The sequence below is a fragment of the Penicillium mononematosum genome (genome assembly GCF_028829835.1).
Source record: "Penicillium mononematosum strain IBT 11891 chromosome Unknown utg000002l:1.0-8112719.0:1.0-8118358.0, whole genome shotgun sequence".
NCBI lineage: Eukaryota > Fungi > Ascomycota > Eurotiomycetes > Eurotiales > Aspergillaceae > Penicillium > Penicillium mononematosum.
The window spans coordinates 5,629,833-5,649,389 of NW_026643272.1; the positions used below are offsets into that span (position 1 = coordinate 5,629,833).

The following is a 19,557-nucleotide window of genomic DNA, read 5'->3' on the forward strand; positions in this document are numbered from 1 at the left end:
AGGTATATATTACGTATGGAGAGGTAGATGTGTATTTGTATTTGGATATAGATACATGTAGTGAAGCATATATAGTATATATAGTATATATAAATATATATAAATATATATAAATATTTATATCTAATAATTGGATATAATAAATTTGTACATAGTAAATATACTAATACCTCCGTACTAATAATCCCAGTCAATCGGCACAGAAACTGGGGGGGCTCCACCTCCACGAAAAGGCGCGTCCTTGCATACTTTGGGATCCTCCGCAATTTCAGCGGCTCTTGATTTTTCTCGGCTTTTCTTTTCTTTTTCTTTTTTCTTTTTCTTTTCGCTTTTTTATCCTTTTTCCCTTTCACCTTTTTTTTCTCTTCTCAGACCCTATTTCCCCGGAGACCAATTCCCGTTCCCTTCCGACTTGTGTTTCTCCCGGTCCGGTGCCCCGAACTCTTTGAGTTTCCCCCACACTCCGCCAATTCCGTTCTTCTTCTTCTCCCTTGGGCCTTCCCTCTTTCTCTTTTCCTCTTCGCTAGGGTCTTCTGGTAGGTTTCCAAGCTGGATCCTGGCATATGCAATGCTGATTATTGATAGAAAACGTCCACATAATTTACCGAGATTCTTCACCCCCAAAAATATACCCAACGTGTGGCCCTGATACGGTAAATGGGACAATTGCGATTGACACAAATCGACTCGTCGCATATTCGCAGACTTCAGGTCTGTCCAATACAACATGCGGTCCAGCATCGCTTGCGCTCGATGCCGGCGCAGTAAAATCAAGTGTGTCAATGCCGGTATCGATACAACCTGTCGCGCGTGCGAATCATCCGGGCGTGAATGTGTCTACCCAACCCCAGCAATCGGAGTGAGCAGCGCCAAACGAGATCTGGCTGCCCTGGCAGAAGGCGAGGATCGAAATGGAGACTGGGATGGCCCGAAACGACATCGTTCGCGCAAGGTGGTAGGCATCTCTGGCTCGTCGGCTGGTTCGAAGCTCGGTGTGGATGCGCTTGATTCCTCAATACTTACAACAAAAGTTTGGGAGGCCGTCTTCGATCTCTTCCAATCGCATTTTGCCACTCTTCTACCCTTCCTACATCCCGCGACCTTTCTCGGTCAGATTCGACAGCTTTCCTCCCCTCCTCCCGCGACCTTTGATGGACAAGATCCCCGGAATCCCGGTTATAAAATGGACCCATCCTCCTCACTCATTCCGCTGGGTGTACTGGCCTTGACTGCTCGATTCCACCCTCCGTTGGCTGCAGCTCATTCACCAGCATCGCCTAGCCATTCCTCGAATCCGCTTGCCGCATCGGAATACTATGCCGCAGCCCTTCGCAGCCGGCTGGCCGGCTTGGATGGCGCTTGCCTCGCTCAACCGGACCTTACGCGTGTACAGGCGCTATTGATGTTAGCCTTGCACGAGTGGGGGATGTGCCGAGGCAAAAGTGCTTGGGTCTACGTGGGTATGGCCATCCGGCTTGCACAGGCCATGGGCCTGCCTTTTGAACTTGAAAATGAATTCCCAGCGCGAGACCCTTCGCGCTCGTCTCCCGGCTTGAGAACCGAGGCAGATCATTTTGGTCTGCCACGACGTGTAGAGCCCAGGGAGCCGACCTCTGATGATATCATCGCGCAAGAGACTAAGCGCCGGACGTTTTGGGCTTGTTTCATCCTCGACCGATGTCTCAGCAGTGGAAAGTATCGGCCTCGGATGGTCCGAGTAAAGGAACTCGGAATTCAGCTTCCGAGCGACAACGCTTTTGCTTTCGGCGAGCGGGTTCGAACGGCCCGACTTAATGAACCGGCCATTCGGCGTCCGCAGAGTTTCGGTTCGCAAAGCATGCAAATCCCCAGCATCCGTCAAAGTATAGGAGGCTTTGGCGATGAAAAACTCCCAGGACCCAATGGAACTCCCGATAACAAGCCCTGGTCACCTATCTCTCGTCGCAAGGACTCCAGCGAAGAGGACGTTGATCGATGGGAGGTTGGCGCAGAGGAATCGGTGCTCAGCCGGGTTATCCGGATCATTCGTGTTTGGGGAAGCATCGCCAAGTGGTCTTGCGCCGGCGGTCGACGCACGGAGCAATATCCCCCATGGCATCCTGAATCTCGCTTCGCCTCGCTCCGCCAGCAGTTGAATGAGTTCCAGGATAGTCTTTCCCGCAACCTACAATATTCCCTGCGAAATACCGACACACATATCATGTACAAGACCACTCTGGCTTCATATACCGTGATGCATGTTGTCTACTTCCTATCGGTGATTGTCCTTCACCGTGCCTACATCCCATTCCTGCCTCTCCGCTGCAATGAGCCTTCGGGCCCCTTGGATGAGCCGTTGTTCCCTGTCGACAAGGTCAATGGGCCACCCGATGGTTTCTGGCGGGATAGTGCCCGTGAGCTGTTCAAGGCAGCGCGGCAGATGATCGACCTTGTGGCCACTTGCCAGGCCCGCGGTGCTCTTGTTGAGAACCCTTTGGTCGGATTTGCTATCTATAATGCCGCCTTTGTCGGTGTTTATGGAACACATTTCCCACACATGGATCCGGATGGGTTGATGGGAACTAAGCCACCTCCTGCGAGCCACGATAGCCACCAGCTTGGTGTCGCACAAGCACGCAAGGCCTTGGATATCATCCGAGAGATGCGGCCTCGTCTGAAGATGGCCATGGGCTGGTTCCGCACCCTGAACCGCCTTCACAGCTACTTCTCTAAAGTTAAGCGCGATTTCCGCCGGGTTTCACGGAACCGCCTGGATAGCATGTCGGATGCCTCTGACCACGGCCTCAACGGGATTCGCCTCCTCCGCGAAGGCGGTGCTGGTGGCGGCCTCGAGGAATTCAAGATGCTCGAAAAACTTTTCCTCGACTTCGGAAGCATCGAGGACCAGTTAACAGATTCTGGGATGGACGACGACGGTATCGCAGTGCCCGCAGCAAACGAGTCCATGTACGAGCGCACGAACATGAGTGACGCTGGAAGCAACGCCGTCAGGAGCGAAACCGGCGATCCCGGTGACCAGATGCTCGATGGTGCCGGTGGTCGTCGCGAGTCGTGGGTCCCGATCAACAGCCCCGGTCTGTCGCTACCTGGACATGAAGGCGATCGTCGTCCCAGTCTACCACTCCCCAACAGCCGCCAAATGCCATCTGGATCCCCGTACTCTCTGCCATCCCTTCAGCAACACCACCCAGACGGCCCCATTTACACCACCTCATCCCCCAGCTTCCCCTCTCTATCCGCAACTACGCAGTCCCCCTCCCAGTACATGACGGCAACAACAAACCGCCTAAACCCCATCAACTCCTGGCTTCCAGCCCGCCCGCAGGCTCCTCCCCCACCGTACTCCCAATCCCTCCCTCCCATCAACGCAGCCGCCTCACACACCATCCCTGTCCTCCCTCCACCCGGATCCGTAACTCAGTTGGCTCCCTCCCCGCCTCTGACCTCGACCGAATACCCAGACTCAAGCTTGCTATCAACAAGTCTCGGCGGAGACGACGTCCTCGCCTTCCTTGATGGGTGTGATTGGGGCCAGCTATCCATGCTTGCGCCTTCCGAGATTGGTATTCCCGCCGGTTGGCTGAGTACGGTCTGGTCCCCATTCAGCCGCTAAAGTTCCCAGAGAACCATTATCTCTCTCCCATCTCTTTTGCCGGCGCCCATCCAAGCAATGGCACCAACCGCCTTGCTCCATTGTATTATTACTCTTTACGACATCCCTCGTCCGTTACGGCTTACGTACTGTACGATCATCTCTCACCTTTTTCCTTTCCTATCTATGATTGCCGGCGACTCAAAAAAATGAGACATTCAAGCCTGCGGAAAATCCCATTGCCGAAGGCAGGCGAATTGAACTCCAAATCCAAACATTTCCTCTCCTGGTCTGAGGCCACACTATCTCCAGGCCCAGACCGGGAGTTGAAAACGGGATCACGAAGATTGATTATCACCTATACCCAGTGCGCGCGACCTCGTCTTTGCTTTTTGTTTTGTTCTTGCTGTTGTTTACTTGCTACATGTTTTTCTTTTGTTTGGGTTATGCTCAATGCGTGCAAGGCGTTCCTCGTGGTTTCCAGCCAAGGTGGCGTGAAACCCAGGCTGATTATTCGTTTACTGTCAAATGGGTTTCCTTTCTTTCTCTCTTGGTCTTTGGCCAATTTGTTTCGAGCGATTTTTGGGACGGCACGGAAACCTGGCAGCGTGCCCGGGCTTTTCTTGGATTTATTTCTTCCTCTGTCGGTTCTTTATCTTTTTATGGCCTCGTTTTCCGACCTTTTGGAGGTTGAGGTATGCTTTTGGAGATGCGTTTACGATAGCCTAGGCGTTGCACTTGTCTTGCAAATTGCAATTCCTTTGGGTCAATTTATCTGCCTTTATGGCTGTTTTGGTATTCTTCACTCGGGTCTTTTGTAGCGCCAAGTACTTTGTAACCGCCACCGTAGCCGACGGATATTACTCCGTAGTGTCCAGCCGGGTATGCGCGGGCGTTTTTGCGGACTTTATGCCGTTCCTCGGGTAGTCTGCGGGTAAATGTTGGTTCACCCCAGGGAAAAGGTAGACAGATATACTCCATAGTGACATCTTCTATGTGACGTGTCTGATATTGTGTCGGGCCAATTATCTCGTGGGTATCTCCCCCTTACCATATATAACACCTTTCAGTGATGTCTTCGAAAATTGCTTTGAAAGTCTTTAACAGACTACAAATATAGAGAACACTACCTGCACCTAAATTTTACTCAGATATCCCTAAATGGAAGGTTTTCTCGTGGGAACTGTAGGAGCTTCTCGGAGCTGACCTCGAATAAGCGAAGGCCCGATACCCCCCAGTGTTGTACTAGGTTGTAAGCAAGTGAAGTCCTTTACATCACGGTGCTATGCTGTTGAAATTATATGCTCTGTCTTCTTGGGATGAGTCCCGTGCTTAGGTAAACTTCTATTCCGATGCCGATATCATGGCTTTCCGAGGAAATGAAGAGAATAAAAAGTTCATTTACAAAGCTAAAAAGAGCTGGCAGCGCCAACAGATCTAAGGAGCAGTGGCTCAAAACCGTCTTCCCCTCCGTGGCTCACGTGGTTGAGCCTGGCGCTTGCTTCCTCCTCCTCCTTTACCAGTTTTTCAACTGCCACAGTGACCTTCTTCAGCCGATCCACGAGTTGATACAGGTCAAGGTTTCCGTCTTCAACTTTTGCGGCGACTGATTTGGCATGCTCGTTGCTAATCCCGTATTCCTCAGCCAGGCGTTGAGTGTCCTTTATGACGTCTGCCGCGTTCATCGCGTGTACGGTATCCCGACTGTGTCGTGCGTGGACAGCGATCTTATGATTCTCTCGGAAAGACTTCTCCGCTAAAAGAAGGGAGGTTGCTGCGTCGCTGAGAATTTCCTTAAGTGTGGTGTTATATTAGGCGGGATCGGTTTGCTAGGTTTGATTATAGTATTCGCAGCGGATATAATAGCCTGTCTAATGACAGTTCACGTAGGCCGTCAAATTCTCACAGTCGAAAACCCGCACATAATACGGAAACGGGCCTATCCCGCGCTCGCAGCACATGCATTGTGAGCTTAAGAGGTTCCCAATAATGTAAACGAGGGCAGATTCGACCTTCTTGGCGCTCTCTCCAATGTTGTGTTCAAGAGAGCTAGGTAGGTACGGTCTGTTGTTTCGTACCAGGAGCTCTCGCTTGGCCTCCATTTTGTCGAGGGTCACTAGAGTCTCGGTCTTCAGGGCGACCCCTTGCTTCGCCACGGTGTAATTGAGCTTCTTGACGTGTTTGGCCCATTCTCCGGGTGTGGAAAGACCACTGAAAAGACATATAAAAAGACATATAAAAAGCCCCTTCGCAGTCGGCCTCCACGATTCTCGAAATGCCGCCATCCACAGCGCAATACAGGCGGCTAACTTTGCCGAGCTTGTCGTCCCTGCTCGAGAATTCATCCCTACCACCACGGCCGATGACCACCAGGCCCAGTTCGATCGCGTCCTCACAATGATCAACAATATCAAGGAGCAGTTCGTCACCATCCAACGCACTTGGTTCGGTCCAAAGGGGTTTCTTTTAGCTTTTTTACTTTTTCTTCGGTGTTTTCTTTTTTCCCTTCCCTGCTGGATAAGCAGCGGGCGGGGTACTGGTGATCGCCTCCGTTGGAGGGGTTCTCCAACTTGTACTTGTACCTTTCTAATCCACCCACTTTGTTACTTTGTTGAGCCAATATTCATTAGAATATCATAGGCGAGAAAAAGTAAATCCATGTAAGCACAATCCCCACAAGGAATTGTGTAGCATAGTAGGCGCTAGCTAGGGCAGCATATTGTATTGCCCTCTTTTTCTTGTCTTAATACGTTATAGCACGTAAGACGCTTCTATAGTGTTTTCAGGATATTCTTTTTTAGAGAATATAGTTTAATTAGTAAAGAAATCCAAAGAAATCATAGTCGGGGCTTGGCTATGTATATATTTTTCTTAGGACGGACATAGTTTTGGTGTGAGTTGGTCCTAAGGGTGAGAACTGTCACCCCGTTATTCTATCACCCCAGTCTCCAGACTTCTCACACATATCACCGCAGAGTGCCGCTGAGAGATGAAAAATCTCTAACAAAACAAAAACATACAACAGTGAGGATTCGCTGGTGGTCACCCACCCAACTACTAACTCACCGGCGTGTGGCTTAAGTACGGCTGAGCGGACGGGAAGCCCTGTTTTCCACACCCTATGGTCGTATGTATTAGGTTATGTGTGGAATAGAATTATAATACGGATAGGGATGCCTTACTACGCAGGTGAGAAAGGTCGACTACTAGAACAGCTTATTGTAAGCCAGGGAGAGCCTACTTTCTTTGCCGACGAGTATATGGCCCACCTTACAGACTCCATCAATGATTTAGAGCAAGAAAGCCAATACCGAGGCCTTACACGTGGTCAGTAGGGCTCTCCCTAAAGACATGAGCTGGAGCAATTGTACCGCGGGAAATGGTACTTACTTTCCTGGCTGCGTCCGGATCCCGAGTGAGTCTGGCAAGGCTGGTGAATGCGGCAACTGCCACTTCGGTGGTCAGGGCAGACGATGCAGTCTAAAGACCGTCACGCCACAACCACACTCTTCGGCTAGCGCCCAAAAGCCCTGCACACCCAACCAGCCTGTCCCAAGCCTTGACCAGGAGGAACCTAATGCACCGGATAACACGCGCCTACCCTCAAGTCCAGGCCGCCATCTAACGGAACCCCTAGCTCAAAACGTCAGCTCGGAGGCCATTGTAACTTTAGAGCTTTGCATTCTGGGTATAGACACCGATATCGTATCGCTCTAGGCAATGATCAAGAATAAAGAGATCAGGCGCAAAAACATTCTGTAAACTCTAGGGGCGCTTAGGGGGGAAGGAAAAGAACTCGTGATACGAATAGCAGAAGCAAGATGATGTAAATATAGCTAAATATGCATAATACAAATGAAATGGACTCGTTTTCTTATCTCATCCACCTTCTTTATTTTGTCATTCATCTTCTTATTCTTATCCTCAACCATCTTCACATTCTTTCATCTTCTAGCATTAGCACTCCTTGTCTTTTTCTAGTGTTTCAGCTGCGCTATCTCTCACTTCCTCTCCTAGTTAGTTAACTACTACGAAGCGATGGCCAAGTAAGCCTCCAATTTTTCGAGCCCTTGTATCGACATTTCATTGCGGACATCCTCAAGTATCTTAAACTTCCCGTGATCAGCGCCTTCATAACCTATTATTTATCCACTGTGCTCAACAATCTTCAGTATCCACACTCTCGATCGCAAGCTGTGAGGGCTTTGGGGGCTCATAATCAAAGCCCGTTTGTTTAGTTTGTGAGATACCAATAACCTGCTCTGATCTTACCCAAGCAATTATAGGGAAAAGGCGTTGAGTGCGAAGCTAGTAAGACGTCCCTCTATAAGAGGTCCACATGATCGGTTATAATTACTCGGGCCATTGTAAACTCTTATCATCTAGGTGTATAGCGGATGACAAACATAAACAACGCACGCATTCTGGGCCAGCTAAATGCAAGGTTGAGGCGGTTTCGGCGGAACCGAAACTACCTTCTCCTCCTCGGCATAAGCCAACAGCGCCGCATCCTGTGTCCTTATTCCCGCAAAGATACACACAAGCGCGGCAATTACCTCAGGCAGAAATCCCAGCACCACACGGATAGCCAGCAAGCCTGTGACGGGATTAAGCGACGCCCTCTGCGTGCACAACGCAGCAAGACTGTAGAAGACTCGGATACCGATGAAGACGAGCGAGAAGGCTACGGCCATAAGAAGCTGCGTATGGAACGTTAGCACAGCGTTTTGATACTCGCGAGGCTTAAGTGCTTACGACATTCCCTGCCCTCGTGAGTGAGGAATTCCGTCCCCAGGGACCGACAAACGAGAACCCAGTCCAGCCCACCAAAATACCCCACGCGATCACCATAATAGAGATACCAGCCCTGGAAATCTTCTCTGCCTTGAGGGGTTGCTCGTGTTCCTGGAGTTTCGAAGAGCCGGCAGCTGTCAGGGCCACGCCTGCGACGACGAGCATGTGGTAGGCAAGCACGGAGACCCATTGCATTTTCTTGTCGAGGAACTGGATGCGATAGTGTCGACTGCTGGATTTAGCATAGATCTCGTATTTATGGGCTGAATACTTACGCCTCGTGTAGAATGCCAGCTGTTGCGAGGAGGAGAGGAGAAAGACCGACGCTGGAGATAATATTAGCGGCGGCGCTGGTGTCGTTGACTGCCAGCGCGCCACCGATAATGCGGAGGATGCAAAAGAAGAACAGGAAGAGCCATCCTAGAAGGCCGTAGCGACCGTGTCGAACGAGAAGGTAGAGTACTGGGATGGCGAGGACTGCGTAGATGGCGCAGGTAGCGGCAGAGAGGGAGTTGGTCATTGTGTAAGTCAGCCCTGGGGAAATACCACTTCTTTCGTTCTATCTTGACTGAGAGTAGACAACAGACAGAAGAGAAAGAAGGAGAAGCGATAAATAAGACGAACAGGCCTTAGGGTCATCCATGTGGGACGTCCTTGTTCGGTATATCTCTTGTCCATCCATCAGCCACTGCGCCACGTTGACAACAAAGATCGACATTTGGACCAATCAATTGTATTGACGATCAAATTTTGGTAGAATCGACATTAGCGCTAGGCTGGAATCTCACTCGTCCACTGTTCCCCTCGTATTAAGCATACCTGTGAGAGGCTTGGCATGAGCTTGTCCATACGCTCGATCTGCCAGAGATGAAAAAACAAAGACATGAGGCTTTCGCCCCTTAACCCAGTAGCGAACTTTATCGTGGGGGCCAAACTTGTATACGAGGCAGAACGAAAAAGGGATATTTAGCCCCCAAGCAATGAAACCATCCCTCTCGAAGGTGGAGCTCGTAAGGCTCAAATCCTCAAGCATAATGAGCTTAGGGGTAAGAGCGAATTGGGGCGCAGCATATTTAGTTTAGGGGCATTCAGGTGAATGGGCTGAGAGATGCAAAAACAAAAACATACAACAGTGAGGATTCGCTGGTGGTCACCCACCCAACTACTAACTCACCGGCGTGTGGCTTGAGTACGGCTGAGCGGACGGGAAGCCCTATTTTCCACACCCTATGGTCGTATGTATCGGTTTATGTTCAGAAGAGAATTGCTGCAATCTCAATTTACACCCGCCTCCTGGATTTCCTTCATCATCTCCTTCTTTGCTTTCGGACCATTTTCATAGTCTTCTGGGTGCGAGCGAGCCTATGTTCATAGGCTGCTAGGGTTGTGCGTAATGAGTGCAGATCCTCATGGTTGAGTCGAGTTGATCTTTGGCTGCTCCTTCAATGTGGTTTCCAATTTCTTCTTTTGCCTTGAGGCTACATGCTGCCAGGGAGATGGAGGAGGAAGGAAGTCTTGCTACAGAAACTAGTCAAGTAGGGCCTTTATAAAGGCCTGCACTGACAAAGGACAAGCAAACTGACAAAGTAGAGGCTTAGTCTGCATGACATAAAGAATCATCCCATCTAGGGGGGATTCTCTAACATTTTGCTTTCGGACCGTCACGATAGTCGCCATAGTGCGGGAAACTTTGCCCTCGAGGGCTATTAGAGCTGTATCTAGCGAACGAACATCCTTATACATCTTTCCGTCCGTTGGGACAATGCTAGGGTTCTTATTAGATATTTGCAACAAGCTACACCCGCCATACTCGACCACCCCCTCTCCTTTCACCCTCAAATAGCAATTATTACAGTGTTATATGCTAGGCATACAAACACAAGACGTAAATTTGCTATCTAGTATCAGATAGTTTTTGTAGGCTAGGCTATACGTGAGCTTTTTACCAACTGCCTAGCCTAGTAGAGCCTTAACGTTCTCCCTCCGGTTCGACACTTCATCGAATAACAAGCCGCCCCCCCTTACGCTTAAGGTTTGTAGTATTCATTTGTAGCGTTAGCTCCCGTTGAAGGTCTATCTAGCGGAGCTTATAAAGTAATGTTTAGGGCCGTTTGGAATAGGCCAAACCTCTCGGCCAGTGGCATCTGATCGCTCTTCCGGCCTAGTATCCAGGTTTTCGTTCAGCCTCGCCGTAAGCGGCATATACTAGGTTTTCTAGGGTTTCGGAGGGCTGGTCTTTGGTCGAGGAATTGAGCCCAATGCGATCCATGGCTGTCAAAAATTTTAGCAATGCACTACAGTGCGTCGAATCCCTTGGACTCACCGTCTTCCGATTGAAGTATCGCTGGATCATCCCATCCTCCAAAGATGGATACCTTAGTGATAGACAGTCTGAGCCTTTTGCTAGCTTGTTTGCTTGCTCAGGCCTTCTATAAAAGGCATTCTCTTGATAGATTGAATGCAGCATATTTTGTCTTGATTCTCCTCAGTGCTTAGTTTGAGATTGAATTCGAAGGTTGATGGCATGGTGCCGGTGAGTGAATGTGATAAATAAACGGTGTATAATGAACGGTTCGTAAGACGGTATGGTGAGAAGCGGTGGGGGCGAAGCAGTCAAGGCAGTAAAAATAAAGAGAGGAAAGAGAAAAGTATAGAAATTCTTGAATTGAAGAGGAGCGTTCCTACCTCATGGCGGAGGAGGGATCCAAACTTCGACGGATTGGTCGAATTAGTGGTAGTCAAGGTTGAAGATCTCGACTGATTGGTAAAACACTGGTTCGCGGGGGTTGGGACCAGTGGGGTTTACCTTCGCGTGAGGGAGGAAGTGAGGGGATTTGAAGCTTGCAATAATGTATAGGCCTCAAAAGACGCTCATAATCTGAGAGATATCTACTATTACTATGGAGAAATAGAGAGCTCTGGAAAAATTGTTTGCGTGGAGAAAGGAAGAAACTATCTACAGGGTGTAGGAGCAAAGGTCACATGACCTGTCAACAATCATCATCATCAACACCTATCAAGACCTAGCCTGTTTTTCATTAAGAATAGCATCGTAAAGTGCTATATCTTACCTTACAAAACTGATGAGATCTACAGCGTAAGAGAGATCATGAAAAGGCAGTACAAATGTGTATTGTAGTGTGTGTGTGTGTGTGCCGTATAATATCTCCTACTACAGGGTAGGCTTGAGGACAAGGGCCGCCCGACAGAACTCCTTCGCTGCCTCCAGTACAGCACGGACATGTTTCTCCTCATGAACAATGCTCAAACACAGGAAACCCCGATGACCAATATATATCTTCCGTGTCAGCAGGAAGAAATAAAACGCATCTCGTAGTGTGTTCGAGTCGGGCCCCATAAAGTGAACCCCAACAAGACTCCCAAAACCTCGGACAATGACCGTACCAGGACTGGACGCATTGAAGATCACATCTAAGCCTTCGCGGAGTTGTTTGCCAAGCTGGTTTGCCTTGTCAATGTTCTCAGTAGAAAGCAAGTTCACGGCTGCAAGACCAGCAGACATGGTGAAGATGTTATTGTGCCATGTTCCTGAATGATGTAGGCTATTGATGGACCGCGAATCAAGGGTATTCATAATCTTTCGGCGACCTCCATATGCGCCGAAGGGCAATCCGCCGCCGTAAAATTTGCCAATGGTAGTCATGTCAGGAATTATATTGTGGTATCCCTGCAGACCGTGGTAGTGTGTGCGGGCCGTGACCACTTCGTCGAAAATGAGGACCGCGCCGTACTTGGTGGCTTGCTTACGCAAGAAAAGTAGGAAGTCATAACTTGCGGGCACCATGCCTCCTGCGCCCTGCATAGGCTCCACGATAATAACGCCGACGTCTGGCTGGAGGATTTTCCGTGTTCCCGCGATATCATCGTATGGGGCAAGGACAAACTCATGAGGGAGCCGTAGTGCATTGGGAGCTTTGAAGGACAGAGTATTTCCATGATAACCGTTTTCGAACACAAGGACCTTGATACCGGATCAGATTGATCCAAGTTCTTCATCCCCAGAAGTGCGTCTGCGATACGCTTACCTTCTTTCGCTTTGAGTAATTCAACCCCACTGCGATGGCCAACGTATTGGCTTCCGTTCCTGAAGTACAGAACTGCACCATGTCCATACTGGGGAAGCGAGACGTAATAGACTCCGCAAGTTCAATCTCTTTGCTATTTGGAGCCCCGAGATTGAACCCCATAGTGGTGGCTTCTTCAAGGGCATGCTTTATGGCGGGATGCGAATGACCGAACATACCGGCGAAATACTCTGAAACAAAGTCGAGGTATACAATGCCATCAAGGGACGTCAAGTAGCAGCCGCTTCCAGCCACCATTACCAGTGGAAATGGCTGGTACACGAAGACAGCGCGCGTGTTGCCCGCGGGCATGACTCTACACGCACGTTCATTCTCGCTGGCAGATCTGGGGTTCGCAGCAACATATTGCTGTATCAGGTTTGCCAGGAGGTTGGAAGCCCTGCTGGAATTTGTGTGGGTCGAAAAGGTCATCTTGAATGATGTACAAATTGAAGGACGACAGTAGAGGTCAGCAGGTAAAGGGTAAGCGAAAGGATATTCCAAGCCTGGCAGGTTTACTGCCTCATTATAAGATCTACCCTTGTTGTGGAGCGGCAGACACTCTCAGTTCTCACGTTATTTAACATTTGTTGTCGGCGCTTAGATAGGGATCAGGTAAGTCTAATTAGCTCTTTTCTAGACCTCGGGAATATACAGCGCTTAGGTAAAATCTCGTCACTTTAACTGACTAGCCATTTTCTAGAGTACGGAGCGCTTAGATAACAATTAGAATTGAAAAGTACGAATCAAATTCGGATTTATCCAGCACACAAGTTTACATATAGACAGATTTCTACCGGCGGGTCTCAACGAAGCACAGCACTCAAATAGTACTCAGGACTACGTCAGGCTACCCTGATCACACAAAAGCAGAATCTCATAGTCTGCCGTTGTGTTCTCAAGGGGCCACATGGTCTTCATTTCTTCTGTCAATGATAGACAAGAATACTGCAGTGTGGGGATTTTAGCGGATTTCTTTTTTTCGGGACAATAAAAGAAGTCCAATGGTTTATCCATGAGTCCACCTTGCAAGTCCTCCCCAAGATTTAGGTAATTCATTGCCTTGCCTGTTTGGCATAGACCGCGTGTTTGACAAGTCAGGTAGCAAAACATCGCGTAACTTATGATAAATTAAAGCTATAATGTCCAAGTACATGGTAGCGTATTGAATATGCCGGCCTGGTTTCACTCTCTTGACTTCGCGTATGGGTAGAAGAATTAGCCTTGGTGCATATCTGGAGGTGTCTGGATCAATTCGAAGGGTGGGGTTCGCCCCGCAAAGATGCAATCCAAGCGCCCGAACTGAGGATACATGTTTCCCAGATGCGGAGTTTCAAGACTGTAGCCACTTGGCACTTAAATGAAATGGTCTCTCAGCCCAAGAATATATCTGATCTAATAAGAAAACTACTGCGATACACGATCCCTACCATATCCCAGGTTCCTGTTCATATCCGGGGGTCAGAGTACTCCGGAGTATTGCCGTCAAGAGTACGAATATGTGTCAGCAATTCGATATCACGGGCTTAACTTTGTCCGCCAAGCAGGCATAGGTCGTATCGGTCTCCACCTTTCATCTAGACTCTATTGATGTCTCAGAACAGGGATTCGCCTGTATCCCAGCAACGAATGCTAGTGAAGCCGATGAACGACGGCATGTGGATGGCACAGCGTCGTTTGCCATTTTCAAATCAAGACTGCACACAGTAGATGATAAGGGCTTCATACACTGGGTTTATTATGGTTTAGAATTCAAACTAACTGGAAATCACTCCGACCTTCACATTGTTATATATATTTCCGCTTCTTTTTGAATGGCGACCATAGCCTGAACTAATCTTCTGTCAGAATTAGAAAAGTTTTATAACAGATAATCAATAGGGACTAACTCGTGCCAACGTATCATTATGAATCCATGCCTTTTATCGATTTAAGTAAGGTCCAAGAGTACACAATAATTTTCGTCATTATCGTAAGGTAGAAAGCTAGCAGTATCTTTACCATGACACAAGAGAACTTTCGCGGTCAAAGGTATCCCAGTTGATACAAAAAGAAAGGCCTCAAGAGCACGGCATATAGAAGGGAAAGAATAAGAATGTGCTATATCTTCTGTTCCTTAACGACTAGTTCCTCACTCGCACCACATGAGACCATGATACACTTGGAATCAGGCTGAGCTACTATACACAAGCCAACCATAAGCAAAATGCCCTGATAGTGAGTGTGCTTGAATACCACTTACCTATATCAGTCGCCACGATGCGGAAGGATTCGGCAAGAGAGTCGAAATTCTCGACTTTCCAGCAGTTAGGGACATGTTTTGGTGCAGATTTCGGCATTTCTATTGATGGGTGATGATGGACGGCACAGGACGTGTTCCTTTTCATAGGCGCATCCTTTGGTAGGTGAAGTGAGTCGTCGGGATAAATTTCACGTTCGCCCATAAGCTCGGTCAGTAGCTCTCGCTCATGAGATGTCATGGTGATGTTGTTGAAGAGACTAGTGAAGGTGGCCATGTTAAGCACCTTGATCACTAATTCATTTGATGCACAGACACTTGTGGGTAGGGCGACCTCGAAATTGCTGTTTCATATCGATATGACCATAGGGAGAAGATAAGCCCAGAAATATCAATGAGACAGACTGTCAACAGACTGCGGGGTTGAGCCATATCGGCCGAGTCATAGCCTGTCGTAGAAGTCGGTATAGCGAAGGGGCGGAGTTCCCCTGAATTAATCGGCCGCGGTAAGATCTAGGCGCTGTATGGAGTATCTAGCTCTGATGCCAAGCCACGGGGAGCCACTGTTTGGATAATTACCTCTAGCGTATGCATTCAGAGAAATATCAAGGCTTCCCCCAGTTACTTCCATCATACAAACTCACAAATAAGTCACCTGAAATAAACATGGATGCTCAGAAGTTGTTTGATGTTAAGGTGCAAAAAACCTCCTTCACTTCTTATCTCCAATTGCCGAGGTGTCATTAATGCATTGCTGCATCTAGGGGAAAGTGGTCCTCGTCACTGTGGGTGCGAAAGGAATAGGTCGTATGATTTCAGAGGCATTCATCACCAATGATGCGACAGTCTACATTTCTGGAAGAGATGCAAACACCTGCGTCAAAGCTGTAAAGGATCTCAACTCCCTACAGAAAGGCACCGGTTATTACAGCGCGGCCGACTTTTCCCACGAGGGAGATTGCAAGAGATTAGCAGAGGAGCTATCCACTCGAGAAAGACGCATATTTCCCCTTCTCGTTGTCTATTATTCTAAGTCCTTTCATTTATGGTCCCCTATTCTCTCCATGAATACCATTCTTAAAGCTGCTTTTCCAGAGCTGCATATTCTCGTCAATAATTCTGGGGCGACATGGGGTGCACCATACGACGAATACCCATCCGCTGCATGGACAAAACTCCTGACCCTCAATGTCCACCGCGTGTTCACCATCACCCAGCTCCTGACACCGTTACTCGAACGAGCCACCACAGCCAGTGACCCTGCCCGCATTATAAACATCGGAAGCATCAATGGGCTTCCGGTGCCTGCCCGAGAGACATTCGCCTACAGCGCCAGCAAGGCAGGATTGCACCACCTGAGCCGGGCTTTAGCAAACCACCTAGGACGCCCGCGGAATCACGTATGCGTCTGAATTCCTCTTCCTTGTGCTTCGTGCCACAAGCTCTCTATCGAACTCGGCTGAACACAGATTACAGGTCGAATACGGTGGGGTGTGGGCCGTTCCGCACCAATATGATGGCGGCGACGATCGATAAATCCGAAACAGAAATCACCCAGTCAGTTCCTTTGAAGAGAACGGGAACACCACAGGATATTGCGGGGGCATGTTTGTTCTTGGGTAGCCGGGGCGGATCGTTTGTTAATGGAGCTAAGATTTCACTCGATGGAGGTTCATCCATTGCAGCAAGAATGTAGATGGAGCACACTCGTCGTAATATTGACGGTTTACTATTCTTGAGACCCAAGCTTACGGTCATTTAAGTAAAACTATTATAGTGAGAATGCAGAGGTGCAGAGAATTTCTACACAGGATATCCGTGGCGGTTGCTTACAAGGTTGGCTTCAGGGACTGGAGTCTTGCCCGAGAGCAAAGCTAACCTACACTCGAACGCCCGTATTTCCTCTGCTAAAGGCCACCGGGGGCGATATGAGATGACAGCAAAGAATGCATGTGGTAGTTTCTGATAGCATGGGTTTCGTCCAAGGATTACGCCGTCGCCAGCTTTTGCCGGTCCCTCCCTCCTTATTGGATGGATAACCCGATTAGATTCAAGAGCGCTTAGATAAAGGCAGTCTACTGTACCTAGGTAACTACTGATAACTTAGTGTCGCCACCTGGAGGCGGTTCCCGAGGACCCCGAGATCGGCTTGGCATGCGAGCATCGAATTTTCAATATTACAAGCTGATAGAAATCAATGTATACAGCGTAAAATCACAATGTATGAATTCTCTAACTAACTAAAATGAACAGCTGTCCGGTTGACAACCTTGAATTTGTGTGGACAGATTTGTAAGCAAAAACAATACAATTCGGACCGAGGATTTTCCATCGGTAAACGACGGGATGATCTCGTATTTGTTGACACAAGCGAATCAATCCACCTGTCGCCTAGTTGTCAGTAAGCGCCACCACGAGGTAGATGATACTTAATACGTTATACGGAACATTATGCGACTATCTTTCATCGACTAAACTGCCTCTTTGGGATGAGAAGTCCTACCCTCTCCAACGCATGAGGCTGTATCTGAGCTATAAGTGTATTTGCTGTGCACTTGATCGTTCCAAGGACCCACACTGATATACGTCTGGGGTAGTGGAGGTGGTCAACATCTTTTTTTTCAAAAGGATACCCGGGCTTCATATGTATCTATCTGATTTTTGTTGAGCGTGGCGACTAATCCCGTGGACAATCCTTATTACAGGAGAGTCACAACATCATGATCCGTGCTCGTTTCCGAAACCTCCTTTGCTCCGGGCCACTCCTAAGGCGCTTAGATAGTCTCTCATTATCCAATAGCATAACGATAGTACATGGGGTTTGCTCAAGTTTATCGTCCTCGTCAAGGAGAACCTGTGCTGCTGATAGCGAACCCCGCAAAGATGCCAGTCACCTGGGGTAGATCCGGTGCGCAATCGATGGATTGGCTGTGCTGATTTCACGGCTACCCCTGTAGCTCTATGGATTGATTCAACGTTACGGCGTATCGAACCCTTTTCGGCCATCGAGTTATCGTACATGACATTCATCCCCTAATACCGGATGGAAAGGCTATATAAGATGATAGGCCTATATAGAATTGCTAGCTGACCGTATGCAGCAGCTCATTTAGTCAAAGCGAAAAAATAAAACAAAATATGGCCTCTCTTGCACAAAGTACTGAGATGGGGATCACAGCTTCTAACACCCATGAAACAACAACATCTGGGACCCACGATGATATGGTCAATGCTAAACCGCATTTCAATTTCCTGGGATGTCTGGGTATGAACTTCTCGATATCCATGACCCCGCTGGCTATTGGGACTTATCTTTCGCTGAGTATTGGGACTGGCGGTCCTCCATTTTTCCTCTATGAGTTCATCTTCGCGGGGCTTGGTCAGATCGTATTATGTGTTGCTTTGGCTGAGATGGCATCTGGCCTCCCACACTCATCTGGTAAGTTATGCCTGAAAGCAAGGATAGGATACGAATACTCACTGCTACTCGCCCAGGCCCGGCTTATTGGGTTGTCGTTTTGGGGCCGAAGGCTCTATCACGGCCATTAGGATATGTCGTGGGATGGCTCACGAATGCATGCTGGTTTTTTATCAGTTGTGCATCATTCCTGTTCCTGGCACAGCTAACCATGGCTCTTGTTGAGGCAGCTGAGCCTAGCTATAACCCGAAAGTCTGGCATACATACCTGATTTACTGTGCCTTTGCTACCAATGGCTTTCTCGTCAATCTGCCTCGTGTGTTCAAAGTCATATCCTGGTCCCTATCGGCGTCGGTCTTCATTATCAATGCCTCCGCATTGTTTATCTTCATCTCGTTGCTCGTCCGCGCCCACCCGAAGCAATCCGCCCGGACCGTGTTTGTCGATGTTGTCAACAAAACGGGGTGGGATTCCGATGTCGTTGTATTCTTCTTGAGCATCCTTCCGGGTGCTGCCAGTGTCGGTGGCCTGGATTCTGCCCTCCATCTCACAGATGAGGTAGATCGTCCTTCCAAGCAAATCCCTATGGTCATGATTAGCTCAGCCCTACTGAGTTTCTTTACCGGAATTCCGTCTATCATTATATATCTTTTCTGCAACACGAATCCGGAAGGCCTGCTTGACCCAGTCGGCGGACAGCCCATCATCCAGCTTTTCTTCGACGCATACGACTCTAAAGCTCTCAGTATTCTCGCCTCCACATTTCTTATAATGTGTTTTACAATCGCGGGCTGGGCTGCTCTAACGAGCTGGAATCGCCTCTACTGGTCCTTCTCCCGGGATAGAGGATTTCCATTTTCTCAATTTTCAGCCAAACTCTCTTCATCGGATGATCTACCCATCAACGCGTTATATATAAACCTTCTCCTCATTATCGCGCTGGGCGCTGTGCAGCTGGGTTCCACAACCGCCATGAACGCCTTACTCGGGGGTGCCAGTTTATGCGGCAAGTCTTCCTTCGGTATTGCCCTGGCGTTGCTCCTGTGGCGAGGTAGAGACTCACTTCCGAGAGACAGATGGTTGAACCTGGGTAAATATGGTGTGGCAGTGGATGCAATTGCGATTCTTTGGATTGTCTGGATGTGTATCTGGATTTCATTCCCTTGTACATTCCGGTGACAGCGCAGTCGATGAATTACGCAAGCGTCATCTTTGTTGGAATCATGGTGATCAGCGCTATCTATTACTTTATTAGGTTCAAAAACTTTCAAGCGGAGCAGGTTTAAGTATCTCAAATCGAATATGGAGAGAGAATGTATATAGGAAACTGTCCTGAAGGCATTGTTATACTTATCGCCTAATATGCCTGTGTCCGGTGGTGTGTTAGTGAAGGAGGCCCAGAGCAAGGTTCTATATGCAACGACGCAA

General features: G+C 48.6%; 7 protein-coding genes across 7 annotated transcripts, besides 4 other annotated features; 3 read left to right on the forward strand and 4 right to left on the reverse strand.

Annotated features, from left to right (window-relative positions):
* Positions 1-727: 727 nt before the first annotated feature.
* On the forward strand, positions 728-3,613 carry N7519_003919 (putative C6 transcription factor; the record flags this gene model as incomplete). The annotated part of the gene is made up of 1 exon (XM_057290695.1): positions 728-3,613. The coding sequence occupies one exon, from the start codon at positions 728-730 to the stop codon at positions 3,611-3,613; it is 2,886 nt and encodes a 961-aa protein (XP_057151897.1).
* A 1,388-nt stretch (positions 3,614-5,001) lies between these two features.
* Positions 5,002-5,694, reverse strand: N7519_003920 (uncharacterized protein; the record flags this gene model as incomplete). Its single annotated transcript, XM_057290696.1, has 2 exons — positions 5,002-5,348; positions 5,499-5,694. 2 exons carry the CDS (start codon positions 5,692-5,694, stop codon positions 5,002-5,004), a joined length of 543 nt encoding a protein of 180 aa, XP_057151898.1.
* Positions 5,695-6,618: 924 nt separating this feature from the next.
* Positions 6,619-6,813: a sequence feature (Protein overlapping with rRNA (N7519_003921, KAJ6189013.1) was converted to a misc_feature.).
* Positions 6,814-6,886: 73 nt separating this feature from the next.
* Positions 6,887-7,309: a sequence feature (Protein overlapping with rRNA (N7519_003921, KAJ6189013.1) was converted to a misc_feature.).
* Positions 7,310-8,025: 716 nt separating this feature from the next.
* On the reverse strand, positions 8,026-8,906 carry N7519_003922 (uncharacterized protein; the record flags this gene model as incomplete). The annotated part of the gene is made up of 3 exons (XM_057290698.1): positions 8,026-8,292; positions 8,348-8,615; positions 8,662-8,906. The coding sequence occupies 3 exons, from the start codon at positions 8,904-8,906 to the stop codon at positions 8,026-8,028; spliced, it is 780 nt and encodes a 259-aa protein (XP_057151900.1).
* Positions 8,907-9,420: 514 nt separating this feature from the next.
* Positions 9,421-9,432: a sequence feature (Protein overlapping with rRNA (N7519_003923, KAJ6189015.1) was converted to a misc_feature.).
* A 31-nt stretch (positions 9,433-9,463) lies between these two features.
* Positions 9,464-9,760: a sequence feature (Protein overlapping with rRNA (N7519_003923, KAJ6189015.1) was converted to a misc_feature.).
* A 1,604-nt stretch (positions 9,761-11,364) lies between these two features.
* On the reverse strand, positions 11,365-12,903 carry N7519_003924 (aspartate aminotransferase family protein; the record flags this gene model as incomplete). Its single annotated transcript, XM_057290700.1, has 3 exons — positions 11,365-11,373; positions 11,628-12,368; positions 12,433-12,903. The coding sequence occupies 3 exons, from the start codon at positions 12,901-12,903 to the stop codon at positions 11,365-11,367; spliced, it is 1,221 nt and encodes a 406-aa protein (XP_057151902.1).
* A 1,668-nt stretch (positions 12,904-14,571) lies between these two features.
* On the reverse strand, positions 14,572-14,951 carry N7519_003925 (uncharacterized protein; the record flags this gene model as incomplete). The annotated part of the gene is made up of 2 exons (XM_057290701.1): positions 14,572-14,651; positions 14,714-14,951. The coding sequence occupies 2 exons, from the start codon at positions 14,949-14,951 to the stop codon at positions 14,572-14,574; spliced, it is 318 nt and encodes a 105-aa protein (XP_057151903.1).
* A 523-nt stretch (positions 14,952-15,474) lies between these two features.
* On the forward strand, positions 15,475-16,246 carry N7519_003926 (dehydrogenase with different specificitie; the record flags this gene model as incomplete). Its single annotated transcript, XM_057290702.1, has 2 exons — positions 15,475-16,110; positions 16,187-16,246. Coding segments are annotated over 2 exons (696 nt in total), but the record flags the coding sequence as incomplete, so codon positions are not given.
* Positions 16,247-17,875: 1,629 nt separating this feature from the next.
* N7519_003927 (uncharacterized protein) lies at positions 17,876-19,308 on the forward strand (the record flags this gene model as incomplete). The annotated part of the gene is made up of 2 exons (XM_057290703.1): positions 17,876-18,149; positions 18,206-19,308. 2 exons carry the CDS (start codon positions 17,876-17,878, stop codon positions 19,306-19,308), a joined length of 1,377 nt encoding a protein of 458 aa, XP_057151905.1.
* Between the last annotated feature and the right edge of the window lie 249 nt (positions 19,309-19,557).